The following is a 16293-nucleotide window of genomic DNA, read 5'->3' on the forward strand; positions in this document are numbered from 1 at the left end:
CAGTGGGGTTCTGTACTGGGCTCAAAAATACATAATGCTTTTATAAGTGCCCTGGAAGTCTGCATAAAGTCATTGCTGGTGATGTATGACTTTTATAAAAAGACAAAATCCAAAGTAGTAAATAATGGTGAGGGCAGAACAAAAGGGATGTGTGAACATGATTGCTTGGGAAGCCAGGAGGATCTAAAAACAGTTGCAGAAAGCACTTGTGCAGTGCTAAATGCCAAGGTAGGGGACTAAGAAGAAGGAGAGAAAGCTACGGCAATGTAGACAATGTCCTGGAAATGTCTAATTCTGAGAAGTTACTTGTGGGCATCTCATCTTCCAAGTTGCCGTGTATGAAACATACTTTCCAAAGTATGGAAGCCACTTTGTGGGCACAAAAGGCTGAAGTGTAAGCATAAGGGTGCTGGAGAGGGACTCTTCATTAAGAGCTGTAGTGATAGGACAAGGGGTAATGGGTTCAAACTTAAGCAGGAAAGATTTAGGTTGGATATAAGGAAGAAATTCTTTGCTGTGAGGGTGCTGAGGCCCTGGCACAGGTTGCCCAGAGCTGTGGCCGCCCCATCCCTGGCAGTATTGAAGGCCAGGTTGGATGGGGCTTGGAGCAACCTGGTCTAGTGGAAGGTGTCCCTGCCCATGGCAGGGGGTTGAAACTGGATGATCTTAAGGTCTTTTCCAACCCGAACTATTCTGTGATTCTATAACTGGGGAGGGTTTTACCACCCTTTACAGCACTTTGAGTAGCTCTGGAGCAGGTATCAAAGTCTGTACCTGGGGTATGTGGCTCTATGGAAAAAATATGCATGTGTAACCAGAGCCCAAAAGAGTTGCTATGTCAACTGATTTACAGTATCAAAAAGAAAACTATGCAGTGACTTGATTACTGTGTAAGTGCTTTCAGGAGAAGAAAACACTAGATGCTTACTAAATTGCTTTTTAGCTGTTCCTAGAAAGCTGTAACCAGAACTGAGAAATTCATACAAGAATAAAGCACATGATTTCAACAGCAAGCCTTGGAATTCACTGCTGAGAGATTTTCCTCTACTGTGTGTCATTACATTAGGAGAAGACACTTTCCTGGAATACCTGTTTGAGTCCACTGCAGGTTATGAATTAGCAAAAGAATAGTTTTATGGCTGAATTCAGGAAGGAAGAAGGGTGTAAGGGTGGTGAGGCACTGAAATGGATTGCCCAGGGAAGCTATGAATGCTCCATTCCTGGTGGTGTTCAAGGCCAGGCAGAGCCTTGAGTGATATGGTTTAGTATGAGGTGTCCCTGCCCATGGCAGGGGGGTTGGAACTGGATGATCTTAAGGTCCTTTCCAATTCCTAAGTATTCTATGATTCTATGATTAATAAAATCAAGGACAGTAGGCAGTTTCCTTTTCTTATCTATTCTATGAATCTATGGCAGTAATTTAATGAGTGATGGTGGACAGTGGATTGCTGGAATGATGTCATCCTTCCTTCTCGGAGTCCTGAATTTTATATTGAAATAGGCTTATTAAACTCAAATGCATTAATAATTTATTAGTAAGCCATCTGCACTTTTTAGCTGTTAGTTTATTACCTTCTTAGAGTTAGATGTTTCTTTAATAAATCATCATTATCAGTACCATCATTTAAAAATAAATATAAATATAAATAAATATAAATACAAATAAATATATTTTACTAATGCATTAGTGCTTTGTGTTAGGAGAGGTACTGGAAGTTATAAAGCTGGAAAGTTGGTCATAACCTTATCTAATTTCTTCAACATAGTGAGTTTCAGTATGTTATGAAAAGGTCAAGTAGTTTCCTGAGAAAAAGTGGATGTGTAATTGTGCTAACAGAGCTATTTTCTTTCAGAAGTTGTTCTTTTTCCCCATTTAACATTTCACAAGTATTCTAAAGTAGAAGTCATGTCTACTCTTTGGATATAACATCAGCAAATGGATTTTTGTAAAGGAAAATGAAAAAGGTATTGACAGTTGACTAGTGATTACATATTTCCTTGCAAATTCATGTATGCTTAACTAGTTCAATATTGATTTCTTTTTCATTCTGTTGTTTCATCTCAAATTAACCCTGAAAATCAAGCCAGTAAATTTAGACCTACAGAGAAGTTAGCTGCCAGCTTTGCACTGTCCATCTAAAATATAGCCTTGTTAACTCTAAAACAGAGAAGCTCCTCCTATGTGAGTGTTTTTGGAGCAAGAGCTTAAAGAGTTGGGATACCATGATTTAGCTGAGGCAGGTCAGATCCATATGTGTTAGAGCTGGTAGCTTTCTCTTCTTGTTGCCCAAGCTCACTTTGAGACCAGCTGTCATCTGAAAATATGCAAGAAGAGATCTGGAGCTTCAAAGGCCTTTCAGGCCATAGTTTAGCAAGGCATTCGAGAATTGCTTCTGTGATTGATGTTCAGTGAGACTTTAAGGGCTTTTGCAGAATAGAGTGCACTGAAATGGGCTTCCCATAGGAGTGGTTGGTGACAACACTGACAGCCTTTCTCACACCTATCCCACCCTCACGGGTGCTTTTTTCAGCAGTGGGTCTTTCTCCCATTTTTACACTTGCGATATGAGAAGTCATGAAACACAGATTTCAGGAAAGTGATATATATGTTGTGATAACCATCTTTTCCCTCCTTTGAGAACTTCCTAAATTATAAAAGAAGGAAATCTAGAAGAGTTTTGGAAGTAAAAATCCAGAGCATTTGAGCAATGTGCTTTTCAATTTTCTTCAAAATTGAAGCAAAATAAAATGTTTCACAATTTCTCAGTCTTCTAAATTGGACATACAAAAAACCCGCAGTGAAACATTATCACAGAGGGAAAATACTGAGCTAATTGGAAACACCTTGTAGATTTAAAAAACCGAGCTGTATTTCATAAAAAGCTCCAGTGACATGCTATATATCACAGATTAATTTCAGTGCAAAATAGTAATAAAGGCGGGGGGGGGGGGTATGTATAATTAGGGAATCAAATTATTTCACCTTTTAACAGATAAACTAAATCACTGCTGAGAGTCTACCCACGGCCATTCTGCTGTTGCGTGGTGGACTGCTCATTATGGTTCTGCAGTACTAAAGCACTCCTCTGCTTCTATCTCAGTGAGCATCTGTTTCTATTATTTACAGTTTCTGTTTCTGTGTCTTGCCAAAAGCATTAAAAAAACCCCTATATGTACAAGTTTAAACCTTTCCATTTGAAATAGATTATTCTTTTGCACTAAAATGTCTTCAAGGCATAAATACACAAATTGAAATGCAATTTTTAGACATAACTGTAAGTCTGGAACTTTCTTTGGCCAAGGGTTACTTTTTTTGCTGCACTGCTGACACAGAACAGGTTTTTATCTCTTAAATGCCATTTTCAATCTGTATGTGTGCATTTGTTTTTTTCTGCCTGGCAAAAGCTTGTCCAAGCAATGACCTCACTTGTGTTGTTTCCATGGCTTGTGTGTAATCATGCATATCTGTAGGACAATGGGCTGATGCAGGGAGTGTGACAAAGCACCTTTATAGTCCAGGACTTTGGGGCATAGTGGTGCTTCAGTCTAGCATTTTCTTGCCAAGAACATGAAATCATCATTTTTAATATGTGCAGTTGCAATCAGCTTAGTTTGTGTAAGGTGATGAGGGTTGATGCTTGAATTTCTCATGGGTTTTATGTCTCTGGTCAGGTAATGAGCATGGAATTATCTGTACTGCACCCTTCATTGCCTCCTAACAGTCTTCTGGAACAGTTCAACTCTACCTTTGGTGATCACAACCAAAAGCCAAACTCTTATTTTCTTTTACACATCACATAACCAAGAGCAGATTTTAACTCCAGGAGATTTTTTTTCCTTAATTGTTCCAGGTAACTTTTCATGTTGTGGATGTTCAGAAATAAAATAAGGCTATGTAGAATTTCCCAGTGCCTTTCACTGACTACAATAAATTGCAATGATATGACCAATGACCTTTTGACAGTTTGTCCTGTTCCATTCTCAGAACTTGCAGTGTGATCAAACTAAATTAGGAGGCTTGCATACAGTTAATAAGAGCTTTCTTATTGATGGCTTCTGCCTGAATACTGGATTCTCATGGGGTTACAGAGCAATAGAAATTTAAAATAAGAGCTGAACACGGTGTTTTCTGTTTGCCATTGTTCATTTATACAATGTGAGCATTATTTCTGTCAAGAGACATTCTTATATAGCAGCTCTTGGCTAACATGAAATTAAGATCAGCCAGATTGCTACCTGGGCAAAAGTCAGAAGAACACATTCAGTAGTTGCTATCTCAGACCTAGCTAATTTGTGGGGTTGAAATAGTCTTCATTTTCCAGGTGTTGAAAACCTATTGAATAAGAAACTGCTTACAGTCACCTTCTGGTTAAATTCTTGTAGGAAATGTAACCTTAAATGCTGTGACATGATTTAGAAGCAGTTCAGAGTCCTTTTACCTTGGAGAACTGCAAAATGTCAGTCTTGGAGTGATGTGGGCCATGGTACTGTCCTTATAACAAATCATTTTTTTGTACTTTAATCTCCCCCTTTAATGATTTCTGTCAATTTTCCTGCCTATTTTAACAGCAGCCGTACAATATTAGCTCCTTAAATGCTGCACAGGCAGTACAAAGGATCGGTTTAAAACTCTTGATAACAAAATATGACCTTTAATTTATCAGACAAGTCATGTGTTTTCTTATCTCCTTATTGCTTTTCATCTTCTCTTGCTTGCTTTTGATATAATACACCAATCTCTCAAAGTAAGCAATCCAGCACTGCTCAAACTGAGACAGATACCGCTTTATAGCGGGGAAGTGAGAGTCAGGAAGAGCACACTCTTTGTTTAATTACTAATTAATCCAGTGAAAAATAATCAAAACCAAAACAGGGCGGAAGGTAGTTGATTTGAAGTAAAGGTTCACCTCTCCCTGAGAGGTTAATGAGAGTTCTCAGGTTTATCCTGCAGAAAGTTGTAAGAATAAGATTTCATTTGTTTAGTATGGAAGTGTGAAACGAGCTTACAGATGAACATAAGATGTTTTGGTACAGTCTTTAGTATCAGTGGAATCAGAATCAACTTATACATACATCTTAATAAATCTGGTAATTGGATTCTTTAAGGGAACCCAAGTTTTGCTTTGAGTTTTAGCAGTGTTATAAGCTACTGATGAGAGATTTCACTCTGCTATGAAGACTGCTGTCAGTTGTTCTGTGAGCAGAATATTCTCTTGGAACAATTAATATTCATTATAAGTAGTCCCTCTATGTTGAAAAGGGCTGTATTATGCTATGGTCATTTAATATGAACTTGGCAGGTTTGACAATTTAGAGTGGAGAAGTCATACCTCATGGTGGTTTCTTTTTTATAGGTTAGTTCTTCTGGAACAAGGTAAGGCATTGTGGAGTTGCACTCTTACTTATTATATACACATCCTAGAACTGTGTGTCTGCTATCCTTTTGAACACTGGAGGAGGCCCGAATCAGCCTTCTGGATATCTAACTCCTTGTACGATAGCCTTCAAGGCTGACCACTGTATCCCCTCCATCTCTCCCAACTCCTCATCCTATGCATTGTAACAGGTAGAGCTGGCATATTTAGCAACTGAAAAAGACAGCTTCATCTGATCCATCCAGAATTTATTCCTGGATCAAATACCGGATAGCCAAGTCTGTAAGCATTCAGCAAAAATACAAGTCAGAGCAGTGCCAGTGTTCCCTGCAAACGCAGTAATATTCTGAGGTGGACCTGGACCTCTTGTTCTCTGTCCTATGCAACCCAGTCCCCTGCCTGTCTGTCCTGGAGCCAGGGTGTTGTGATGAAAAAGGTGATGTTGTGTTTGGACACGTAAAGGCAAGCTTACTGGTGGCCGCTGAGGACAAGATGCTTGTGGGCAATTTATGAGGGCAGCAGGCGGGATCAGATAATGCGATGTGCTGCAGGGTATTTTGGAGCTGACTTTGTTAGGAGTGAGACTTGCTAGAGGTATATACAGTGGCAAGTGAAGTAAGGTTATGCCCTGGCACACCCTATTCGTTGTGCATGGGAAGTCTGGGACTGCAGCATACACGTGGGTGGGGAGCCCCAATTTGAGTGACCTCTCTAAGGGATCTTTGGTCAAACAGAGCAATGTAGACATAGCCACCGAGTTCCTGCAATGACAGTTAAAAACTATTTAAATTTAAATCTTAATATAGCTTTAGAGAATGTTTCTATATTGGCTATTTGAAATGCATTACAGTCATCATTTTATGTTACGACTCTGATGACACTGAAAGCATCCATGCATAGCCAAGATACGGAGCCAGTGTGAATGACAAAATTGCATGTAAGACCTGTAGAAGTTTGTGCTTGCAGTTGATAGCAGTTAAAATGTCACTCTGTCTTTTGCTGGGAAGAAGCAGTCTCCAGTTTATTCCAACATTTAGTGTATTATTTGCGTACACAACTGTGTGCGCACAGTAGTAGTAACAAATGATTCAGAAGGATTTTAGTATGGGCCATTACCAAGATTGGGCTTTCATTTCCTAGTGTGGACACATGAGATATTATGTGGACTGTTTGCCCCTGCACCGCATTATTGCTGTGGCTACTTCTCATACCATGCAGTTGAGGCTTCAGTCAGGTTTCATTCTTAACTCCATCTGGAGGAATGATACGCGTCTCTACTTTCCTCTTGCAGGTGTCAGGGAAGTCATGATTCAGAAATAGCAGTGTCAGAATCATTATGAGCAAAACTAGGGAGAGAAGGGTTGTTTATAAAAGGAGATAGACCTTGGTTTCATCACATTATTTATTTCCCTAGCAGATTACTGAGACTAACAAGGTAATTTTGTATTCTGTTAACGGGTTTGTTTTAAAGAAACCGTTCTCCAGTCTAGGTTGTTCTTCACAGACTCGATTTTCAACCTTCTCACTTATTCTGTTTCAAGGATGCTGCTATTTCACATCAATAACTGACACCTTTATTTCAGAGAACAAAATAGAATTACACTCCAGCACTGACAATACAATAAATCAGGGAGGGATAAAATACATATTAGTGAAGTTCACGTAGTCAGTTTGTCCCAGCTGACCTATAGATATAAAGGTATGATTAAAGTTATTTTGGACTGCTTCTTCTCAATCTTGCCGCAAGATTTAGCTCCCACTCAAAGATCTGGCCTTTGCTGATCCTCTCTGCTTACCTTGATTCTTTGGAATTGCAGTTATTCCCTTGAAACCTTTCTGCCCCTACAGAATTAACACTGTGTTGTGACAAAGTATTATTTATTTGGCAGCAGAATGAAGCCATCTAGAATTCAATCAAGTTAGACAATGTCACAGAGCACATCCTGAGTGAATCATTTCTACCCAGCTTTTTTAATCAAAGAAATCTCGGTCATATAACCAGGAGGAGTCATGCTGGATAGTCACAGAGCTGTCTATAGTTAAAGTTTGGGCATATCAGTTGTGGGGTTATTTATGAATTAAAGTTGAAAATCATGCCTTCCAGAGCACTTAATCTTTCAGAGGGGGAACAGAAATAGAATCTCAAAGCCACAAGTTTATTGAGAGTATGAAAAAATTTATTAACCTTCTTGGAAGTGTTTTTACTGAACAAGTTCTTTGTGGTTCACCATATTGGTAAAAAGCAAGCATAAATAAAAGAAGCATGAAAACTGTGCACACAGTACTCCTGAGAAAACAATATGTGGTATTTATGTTTTCCCTACTGAGGATGAGATTACCAGACGAAGTAAATACACACAGTTTTACTGAGTTCTGTGGGACTATCCAGATTCGTCAAGCATATGATCCAGATCAGCTGTTTGGGAAGAAGCAGTTATTGAAAAGATGTGTGTTTTTAAAAATGTTAATAGGATGTTTGTTGCTTTTAACATCTTTTCCATTACATTCACTGCTATGTATAATTTTCTTTAATGTAGTTGTTAAGTTACCTATGTGTCTGCTAGTTTCATCATTACTAAACCTGTATGTTCTCCTTGAAACTGAATCTGGAAGAGTTCCACACCATTTCCCCCTAGCCCTTCCATTTATATTATACACTAGAAGAATTTAAGCTAATGTAATAGTGTCAGATTGAGATGTATTTGACAATGCACTTTTCCTCTGATGAGGGATGGGTTAATGTAATCAGCAGTTATTTTTTTTGTGTGTGACCTTTGCAAATCAAATAGTTATTTCCTTGCTTTTCATTTGTATTTTGCTCCCAGTGGTGCAAGATTGCTGCAGTCAGTATAAGACATAATTTACAGATAAAATCACCTTATAATTGGGTGCAATATTCTCAAGAAACATACACACTACATGGACTTTTTAATGAAATAAAGAAATATAGAAGCTGGCCAAGACTAAATTTATGCTGCTAATTCACAGGGGAGCTTCCATGGTCACCATAGAAATATCTTGGAGCAGCTGCCAAGTAGTGAAAGTGAAGGCAGCAGTAAACCTTCTTTGGAATAAATCCCATGTCAGTAGTGGAATTACAGTAGAAAGGTGCCATAGCATTAGGTATCCAGACTGGTGCCTGCCGAGGTTCCTTCTACCAAATGCTCCTGATTTGCACCCAGTGGTTGAATAAACATCATAGAGTTTAATGCATTCCCAGTGTATGCAGTTGTGAACACTATTTCATTTTGACATGACTATATACTTCTTCTGAGGTCTAGGGTGTATTTATTAATGAAGGGCATCCAGTGAGTAGCAGTGAGTGAATCTGAAAAGTGAACTGTGATCTACATCCATGAGACTTATTTCTATTGCATTAATAGATTCTTTATGCCTGCAACCCCATTCTGAACAATTTAGCCTTTTGTTATATATGACATAGAAGATTGTTGCCCACTCCCCCCCCCTTTTTTATATATATAGATGGATAGCAAAAAAACAATAGAAACAGCTACAAAACCTCATGATTCATTTGTTTTACATTAAAGCAATGTTTTGGAAATAGGATGATGTCTCTTATTCAGTGAATCAAGTGGTAATGCCTCAACAAAAACTGTAGAAACATTTTGAAAAGCTAAACGTAAGTCTTAAAAGTAACTGGCTATCAAGGAATATCAGTTATGAACTCACTGGTCAATATATTTTTTTTTTTTTTTTTTTTAATTGAAGATAACAAATCCAGAACAAAAATGTGGAGGATTGCACTGCTTATCTTGGTTCCCATGTTGACCACATGACATTTCTCATGTTTTTCCTGTACTTCCTAAATTTCCATGTAGTCACAGGAAGCTTGTTGTAAGTGAAGGAGCAGTTTCTTGAAAAGGCAGAAAAGGAAAAGTTTCAGTAAATATTGTTTTACAGAGAATGCTTCTGAACATTGAGAATAGAGCAAAATGTACGTGCAAAAAATATATATTTTTTATATATACACCTGTGCACTTTTTAATATTGACGTGCATATAGAAGTTCACAATAGCATATTTGCCTGGAGAAATTGTGGCTGCTCCATCATTGGAAGCATTAAGGCCATGTTGAATGGGCTTGGAGCAACCTGGCCTATACAAGATATACTTGCCCATAGCACGGGGCTTCAACTTGATGACCTTCAAATGTCCCTTCCATCCCAAACCATTTTATGATTCTGTATTTAAAAGTGAATAGGAAAAGGATATTCTTTCAACAGAAAATAGATCAGCTTCTGGCATAATGAATTATGTCCGTGCTAAACCAAATGATGGAGACATGAACCGTGGAAAGTAGCACATCATGTCACTGCAGAGTAAGTGTCTGTGTAAAACCACCATGGCTTTGGCACAGAAACTGTTGATCTTGCTATTTCTGGGGGCTACAGTACTGATGCTTCCCTGCAAGCTGTTAGGTCTTGTGATGATGATAGTAGGGATAATTGTCTGACAAACTACAACATTGATTTTCTGGATTTGGGTAGTACTTTGGTCTGGCAATTAGCAGTAAGATCCTCCTAGCTTAAGAAAATATATTTCTGAGCCCTACATAAGCTACTGCATCCTGTACTTATATTTCCACTGCAGACAGGGGAATTAGTTTTTTAGTGTGTTTTGAAGTCAAAGACATTATGTACGTTTGAGCCAGCAAGGTTGACTTTGGATTTGGACCTGCATTAGGAATGACTGCTTTTTTTCCTCATCTGGCTCTTTTTATCTCTCAGGTGTTTTACTAATATCAACCAATGCAATGGAAGAAAAAGGTATTGTTTGTCTAAAATACTACTGCCACCACAAAAATTTACACTGAAGGAAATATTACTACTGTTCTCCTAAGAAAAGTTTTAAGTACAAGACAAGCTTTTCTGAGGGATCACACCTATATCGTTCAAACACAAAAAGCTATAATTAGAAATAAATATTTAAAGTGGTTTGCTAATTACTCCTCACTGTCTGATGTTTTTCTGACTCTACCAGCCATATTTAATCTCATGGCTTTGTTTAAAGGAGGCAAAGATCTCTGCACAGACTGAGAATAGATATGGTTTGCAAATACGACAAATTTGTGTTTTGCATTGCTGGGTTCTGCTTAGTTCTTCATTTCTGAAATTCCACTACAAATGGCCTCTTGCTAAATTTTAAAGCACTTCCACATTTCAGAACCAGGCTACCTTTCAGCAAGTCACTTTTGTCAAAGCCTTGGTGTTCCTTCAAGATATTGTCCACGTGTCCTATATGAGAATGTACAAACAGTGAATTACCCATGTCTGCTCTGATTCATATATTTGAATGTCTGGAATGTATTTAAATGAAGTGAAGAAGAATGAATTTTTTTATGCTTAGGAAATCAGCTACAGCAAGTCTGGTACTAGACAGCAGAAGTAAGCGTGCCTTAGATGGTGATTAAGAGTTGTGTTGTTCTTCTTTAAATGACTAACCTGGAGTGAGAGGTTGGATGTCGTTTGAAAACTTAAACCTGTTTCACCTGAACATGTTTAACTAGTTAATAAGAAACATCAAAAAAGACAAAACCCTGAGGTCAATGATCATTTTTTGTAAAGCCATTCGATGATGTTTAAATTTGTTTTTTGGGTCTGTCTATAACATAAGTTTAATAACCTAGCTCAAATGCAGATTTCTAATTTTCAATTAACATAGGAATAATTTTGTTTGCTAAAATAAAATAAATGAATGAATGAAAAGTCGGAGCCATGAAATGTTCTAGGTAGCACTTTTTAAAATTCCAAATTTCAAAAAATCATGTGGCAACTGTATAGCTCAAGCTTTAAGTATTAACTTTTAACCTTTGACCTTACAGATTTTAACCAATGAAATGTCTCTTTAAACTTTAAAGGAAACAATGATAACGAGCGCCTGGCGATTGCTAGACAGCGAATTCCATATCGACTTGGTCGAGTAGTTGATGAATGGCTACTCGACAAAGGTAAAAAACATTGATTAAAACTTCAAATAAAACAATAATTTGAACATAACCAAGTAGTGCTTCATTGTAACACTAATAAACATAAAAAATAAATTTCAGTAAAACTAAATTAAAAACAAATTTTAAAAAAGTAAAATATAGAGTAATATTTGCATACCTTGTATAATAATTTCTCTACATTTCTAGAAGTACCAGCTGTTTAATAATCTTACCCTGTTAACTTAAGGTTAAAGGGACTGTTAAATATAATCCACTAACTCAATCTATGAAGGTACTTATAGCAAACATTAACCAAAAATTATAAATCATTCATAGATTATATGACATGTTCCAGCATCTAAATTATTAACTAAAAATATCTGTAGTTATGCTATCTTCATTATGGTCCTGAAAAAAAAATTTGTTTAAACTGTAGGTATCTTAAATAGTGGGCAATATGACTTGCCAATCAAAATGAAGTCCCTTTAACGTTTGCAACCTTCTAAGGGGATTTTGGAACAAACATGAATTAAAACAGAACTTAAAGTTGTGTGCATGCTTTTTGTGAGCAGAAACCAATCTGCTAAAGTGACTATTCTATTTACTAAGAGTGGTACTGTTGCTGAGGATTTCTCTGTTTAATGGAAATGTGCCATGTTTTCTCCATCGGTATGTGTATCATTTCGGAAGCCGCTTTTACATCTAAAATCTTTTATTTGAATTGATAGCCTTGCTGAAAGCCAATCAGACATCTGTTTTTGAATCTGCCTCTGAGATACTCAGTGTGAACCATGTGTTTCTCTCCAGTGTGTATGTTGAAGGAAAATAAACATTTAAATACAAAAAGGAATCATTTAATTACAAATGTAAATACTGAATTCACTTACATAGAAAAATGACAGATTACTGCATAAAGGATTCTTTAAAATTCGCTTGACTTAGTGACTTGTTGGCATATATATATATAAACTGTGTGTATATACATATTTCTATATGTCTATACATACATAAACTCACATGTACATAACTAAAGCTATAGGCTCTATGATGTGTTGTGTGGAAAAAACTTGAAGAAAAAGTAATCTTAAGGAATTAGAATTGGCATTCTTGACAAATAGCATTCTTGACACACACCCCAAAATGTTTAAGACTGCTTTCAGGTGAAAGGAAGAGCGGTATCATTTGTAGCGCTGAATACGTTTGTAAATATATTTGATTGGCCTTTTAGCAAAAAAAACCCAAAAACAACACACCAAACTAAAAATCCCAAAACACTGCAAATTAAGAAAAATGCAAATGCTCTCCAAATTTATGCATTTCATGGACACCTCATTAAAAAGCAATGAATTATGAGTCAAATCCTTTTCTTATAGTTTATTGCTCCCATTATTCACCCCATGACAATCTGTTATCACTCATTTAGAGTATAGTGTTCACAGTCAACATTTTTGCATGTATATAATATTATTTTCACAGGGCGTCAGCTCACAATCTTCAATAGCCAAGCAACCATAAAAATTGGAGGCAAAGAACGTGGCCACCCTTTCCAAGGCCAGCTCTCTGGTCTTTACTACAATGGCTTGAAAGTTCTGAATATGGCAGCAGAAAACGATGCCAACATTGTGATAGAAGGAAATGTGAGACTTGTTGGTGAAGTGCCTTCCTCTATGACAACCGAGTCCACAGCCACAGCGATGCAGTCTGAGATGTCCACGTCAGTCATGGAAACAACCACTACTTTGGCCACGAGCACCGCTAGAAGAGGAAAGGCCCCAACAAAAGAACCTATTGGTCAGGTTAGTTGGCTTCCTTGCCTTTTCCTGTCTTTGAGTGTGGCTTTCAATATCACATTAGTTCTGCAGATGAAATTGTTCCTGTTGTAGAAATGCTTGAATTAGAGATAAAAGCTTTATAATGAACATGAGTTATGAATGTGATGCTGATCAGCATTTAGAGGGAAAGTAAAGTAAGCCTTTGCTGTACCAAATTAGGAAGACTTACCAGTTCAGGTATTTCTTCTGCTGAGTTTTATTGCCCTGTCATCCATCTTCATAGTGGAGCATGTTTTTAGAAACCGTTTCTTCCCTTGATGGCTTCTGTTGATTCTTTTCAGTGTAGGAACACAGGATGTCTGGAATTAGAGATAATTAATTGAAGTGGTGACTTTATCCAGGAGATAGAGAGGAAAGACCCAGTTTGCAGAGGGGAGGCAGGATGTATGAAAACAAAAAGTTGGAAGAGGCTGGAAAAGAGAATTAGCACTTTCTCTAGTCCCATGATTGTTCATCTCAGGCAGAATTCCTCCTAAGAGGCAGTGATAGCAGAGGGAATTAAGAGCACTCTACACCCTGGGAGACTCAGGCTCCAAGTCAGAGGCTGTTGTTTACTGTTTGTTTGAGGTTATTTGCATCTCATGAATTTAGTGATACATGTAGTAGCTTTGAGATTTTGTCAGAATCTCTGTATAATATGTGGTGGAATTTAATTATCAGGAAAAGGAGGGGGAAAACGAGGTGAGTGAAGTAAATACCTTAATCTTGTGGATACCGTGAGTAACAGCATTCAGACTTTGGGCTTTAAAAGCCTAAAACCTACCAGGACATTTCTGTGGCAGGGAAGTCTCTTATAATTACTCTGTCTGCTAAAAGCTTTTCCTGGGTTCACTCATTTCACATGCTTGCTTGTGTGCCCACTGTGCTATCAAGCCATGACAGCTGTGCTCTGGGATCTGGAAGTAGGACAAGGAACAAAGAAGGCATCCCAAGCCATAGGGAGAAAGAGGAGCACAATGTGATGAATGAGGTTAATTTTCTCAAAAATGAAGGACAACATGCTGATTAAACTGGGAGGCTGAGGTCAAGGTGCATGGTTTCTGTGTAAAACCTCAACTCACAGTTGGAATTTGATTGAGGCATCAAACTTGACACTTCAGCTTTTCTGTCCATGGTATTTTTGTGTGCTTTATGTTGTAGACTGAAAACTACAGCATAGATTGTTGTTTTATAAAGTGAACATTTAAGTTAAAAGTGAGCTTTAGAAAAAACATTTTGACTTGTATTTTCAAACACACAGAGGTTTTGTGCATTTTCCTTGTTATGTAAAGTACTGAGAATCCAGTTTAAAAAGAAGGAGGGGAGGGCAACTTAAACCCAATTGCAGATACATGGAACCAGCTGCCTCCAAAAAAATGTCATCCATTGTAGATAGTAGATTGCAGTTCTTTTAATGATTATTGTAGTAAGCTACAGTGGTTTCATAAAATAGGCAATGCATTTTCTTTGTTATTAATTCTGTTTTCAATAGTATCTCCCACTTTCTTATCCAGCTAGGCTGATCTCAGTGTTTTGCAGCACCAAAATGTAAGACTTTATCAAATGGACCAGAGACAGATCTGCATCTAAAAGTGCAGGACATCCTCACAGTGTTGAAGAATGTGGGGCTAAATTAATGCCACTAAATTCAAGTCAAACTAAGTTAAACTGTAACAGTTCCCAGCATGCTTTTTTGGCCTCTGCCACTCTCAGGTAACTCGGGGGCATAATCTGGGAGGAAGAACATCATAGCGAGCATCCCCAGTTGACACCTTGCATGATTTCTTGGAGATAGGAGCTTACTGGTACAGTTGTTCTTCTGGTTGGCCTGTTTCCAGGAATATTCCCCAGTATGTTTTACACACTTGTTTGGATGTTTAGCCGCTAAGATTTTTCTTTCTGAGGTGTTCAATGGCATGTTTGGGGAAGGAAAGAAGTTTCTTAAGCTAACAGCTATATGGTGAGGTATATTTCTTTCTGAATAGGGCAAGCAGACAATCAGGCAAAACAGTCCTCCAAAGATACTCTGTTTCAAGCTTCAGGCAGGCTTGAGGAACATCCAGAGATGCCCAGCATCTCACCAAAGCACATTCTGAGGGTGAAGGTTTCCATCAACCTCTCTCACCTGTTAACCTGGCTGGTGCAAGTAGTTGATGCAGCCCATTTGAAACTCTGTAGCTGAGAGCCTGGAATCAGCATTTCTGAGGAAAACGTTCAGTATTAATGGCATTGCAGCACATGGCATTCTGACTATATAACTGAGCCCTTCTTGCCATTAATAATACACAGTGGTTTACTTCAGCTATGTCTACGAATCCTGCCTGGTAGGATCTGTGTTGCCATTAAGACTATACATGTAATTAGTCAGCAACTGCACAGGAATGCAATTTGCAATCAGGCCTGTGATTTGATTTAAAGAGATTGATAGCATCCCAAAGACAAAGCTGAAATTTGTCTGCAGGTTTCTATGCCATTCATGTAACAAACTCTGACCTGGGAAGCTACTGAATCAAATTAAAAACATAATTTATCCTCTTCATTAATACCTGTGTCATGGTCTAAGCCCAGCCATAAATCAGACCACACAGTCTCTCTCTCAGTCCCTCTCTTCCTCCCCCTGCTCCCGGAGAGATGGGGAAGAGAATCAAAAGAATGTAACTCTCATGGGTTGAGATAAGAACAGTCCAGTAACTAAGGTATAACACAAATTACTACTGCTACCATCAATAGTAATAATGAGAAGGGAAATAAGAAGGGAAGAGAATACAACCGCTCACCACCTGCCAACCGATACCCAGCCTGACAGAGCAGTGATCTAGCCCTTCCGGGTGACTGCCCCCAGTTATACATCCTGGGCATGACGTGCTGTGGTATGGAATACTTCTTTGGCTAGTTTGGGTCAGGTGTCCTGTCTCTGCTTCCTCCCGGCTTCCCCTCCTCCCTGGCAGAGCATGAGACTCAGAAAGTCCTTGGTCAGAGTAAACATTACTGAGCAGCAACTAAAAACATCGGTGTTATCAGTGTTGTTCCCAGGCTGAAAGTCAGAAACAAAGCACTGCACCAGCTACTAAGAAGGAGAAAAATGACTGCTACTGCTGAACCCAGGACAACCTGTTTTCTTACTCTATCTGCATGTAATAATTTCTTTGCAGTGAACCATA

At 38.1% G+C, this 16293-nt stretch overlaps 1 protein-coding gene across 28 annotated transcripts in view; it reads left to right on the top strand.

The window, feature by feature from the left end:
- The window catches only part of NRXN1 (neurexin 1), a gene marked incomplete at its 5' end in the record, with an annotated part of 676782 nt that overhangs the window by 569479 nt on the left and 91010 nt on the right, over window positions 1–16293 (top strand). For 20 of the 28 annotated variants that reach the window (XM_080615047.1, XM_080615057.1, XM_080615070.1 and 17 more), the window contains 2 exons: window positions 11253–11342; window positions 12798–13117. In XM_080615047.1, coding sequence (XP_080471173.1) covers window positions 11253–11342; window positions 12798–13117 — 410 coding nt within the window. The remainder of the gene's footprint in view (window positions 1–11252; window positions 11343–12797; window positions 13118–16293) is intronic. The other 8 variants (XM_080615056.1, XM_080615058.1, XM_080615060.1 and 5 more) reach the window with 2 other exon arrangements.

The sequence above is a fragment of the Psittacula echo genome, assembly GCF_963264785.1.
Source record: "Psittacula echo genome assembly, chromosome: 4".
NCBI classification, from domain to species: Eukaryota; Metazoa; Chordata; class Aves; order Psittaciformes; family Psittacidae; genus Psittacula; species Psittacula echo.